Genomic DNA, 1980 nt, shown 5'->3' with positions numbered 1-1980 from the left:
ACATGAGTAGAATATTGTAAAAGACTTGCTGACATCTGTAATGAAAATGCTGCTACTGTTCCACCTCTCTCTTAATCTAACATATGAACAGTTTCTTGATTTTACTTTTTATTTTCATTTTGTCTCCTCTCCAGAGGCTCTCTTCAGCAACCTACCRCCTCTCATTACACATCACAGCATCATCAGCAAACGTGGCTATCACCACAGCCAACAGGAAGATCAGGGTCCGAGCTGAGCCCTGAGGTAATCCTGCCTCTTAAAATCGACCTATGTGTGTCCCAGCACACACCTYTCCTCAGCCTCACTGTTATTTTGTCGTCCACCAGTCTTACATACCACTCTGTCACTCCTGACATCAATATTCAGAAACATTATTCCTTTCTTGATATCCAGTGGTCTACTTTTTCTAGATCCATGAAGACAGTGCAACTTTAGAATGTTGCTTCTCCATCAACATTCTAAAAAATATCAGATGTCTCTTTGGGGTTTGTGATTTCTGTTTATGGGACATAAAACCATAATTCTGCTTATTTATCATCACTTTTTTCCTTAAGAATGGAACCCCACAATCACTCACCATACATGGTTAAATCACATATTACTAGCATGTAGAAAAATACATTGTTTTACACTAGTGCTAAAAAATAGAGTAATTATATAACAGTAAAGCACACACTTTATTATTATGCCATGACAACACATCAGCAGCACATTGTAAGGAATTCTATTTTTAATTGACATCAGTCTTCTTGAACAGAGCTGATCACATGATTCAGCCCAAATCTCTAGGAAATGTAATTAATTTACTATTGATTTGCAAGAACTTACCAAGCCAGAACTCATCATTCATGTCACCAAAACCAGCCGTATAATTCTTCCAGTTGCGGAAGAACTCCAGTCTGCCACTCTGACGTCGCAGGAAAACCTGCAGAACAAACCCCGTATATAAAGGATGAACAACCTTTCAGACGTAACTGTTTTACWATCTGTGGTTTCTAAGCAACAGCAGAGACAAGGATAGCTCTCTAAGATGTTGGTATTTTGATCAGTTTTTCTGCGCGATCAGGAATTTGTGACGACCAATCCAACAAATTCTTTTTTCCTTGTTTTYTTTTCACTGTGTGACTATTTTGGCCCTTCAATATTTCCTCATGATGTTCWTTGCTAATGATGCTATCTGTTTTGTAATTGCAGTTTTCATTCTGTCTGTTGTATTAGAAAACACCTACACAACATGACGCTGCCACCACCATGCATCACAGGGATGGCTGGCATGCCATGCCTCCATGCCACGTYGCATTGAAGGCTGCAAAAGATTCCCAACCAAATATTGAGTGCATAACTGAACATAATTATTTGAAGGTTGACTTTTTTGGTATTAAAACACTTTTCTTTTATTGGTCGGATGAAATATGCTAATTTTTTGAGACAGGRATTTTGGGTTTTCATGAGCTGTATGCCAAAATCATCAGTATTAAAACAATAAAAGACCTGAAATATTTCAGTTGGTGWGCAATGAATCTAAAATATATGACAGTTTAATTTTTATCATTACATTATGGAAAATAATGAACTTCATCACAATATGCAAATTTTTTGAGAAGGACCTGTAGATGATTCAAGACTTTTAAACACTACTATTTTATTGGAGAACATTAAGCGTCCAGAATAATGATAAGCTTACGATCCATCCGCCTCCGTCGGTGCTCATGTCGCAGTAGACCTGCAGCGGTTGGTTCTCGTCTCCACCCAGGTAGATGGTGTGCATGCCTGATGAGGCGTCGCCGTTCAGCAGGGCCTGTGAACAGTCTCTGGGGTGTCTGTACAGCACGCCGGCTACATGGACACACACATCACAWACTAATGCAGCGGCTACTAAGGTCGTTGTGTTTCAGTCTGCATCAGGCAGGTCATCTAGTGACAAAAACCTCTGTCCACAGCAAGATTGCTTCACGATAATAATAATAATAATAATAATAA

General features: G+C 39.0%; 1 protein-coding gene across 1 annotated transcript in view; it reads right to left on the bottom strand.

Annotated features, from left to right (window-relative positions):
• Nucleotides 1–1980, bottom strand: part of tncb (tenascin Cb) — a 67264-nt gene that overhangs the window by 5344 nt on the left and 59940 nt on the right. The window contains exons 19-20 of the mRNA XM_017306521.1: nt 1685–1836; nt 778–925 (exon numbers count right to left, since the gene is read on the bottom strand). Coding sequence (XP_017162010.1) covers nt 778–925; nt 1685–1836 — 300 coding nt within the window. The remainder of the gene's footprint in view (nt 1–777; nt 926–1684; nt 1837–1980) is intronic.

This window comes from Poecilia reticulata, linkage group LG9 (genome assembly GCF_000633615.1).
Source record: "Poecilia reticulata strain Guanapo linkage group LG9, Guppy_female_1.0+MT, whole genome shotgun sequence".
Taxonomy (NCBI): domain Eukaryota; kingdom Metazoa; phylum Chordata; class Actinopteri; order Cyprinodontiformes; family Poeciliidae; genus Poecilia; species Poecilia reticulata.
This window is presented reverse-complemented; position numbering and strand designations above follow the sequence as displayed.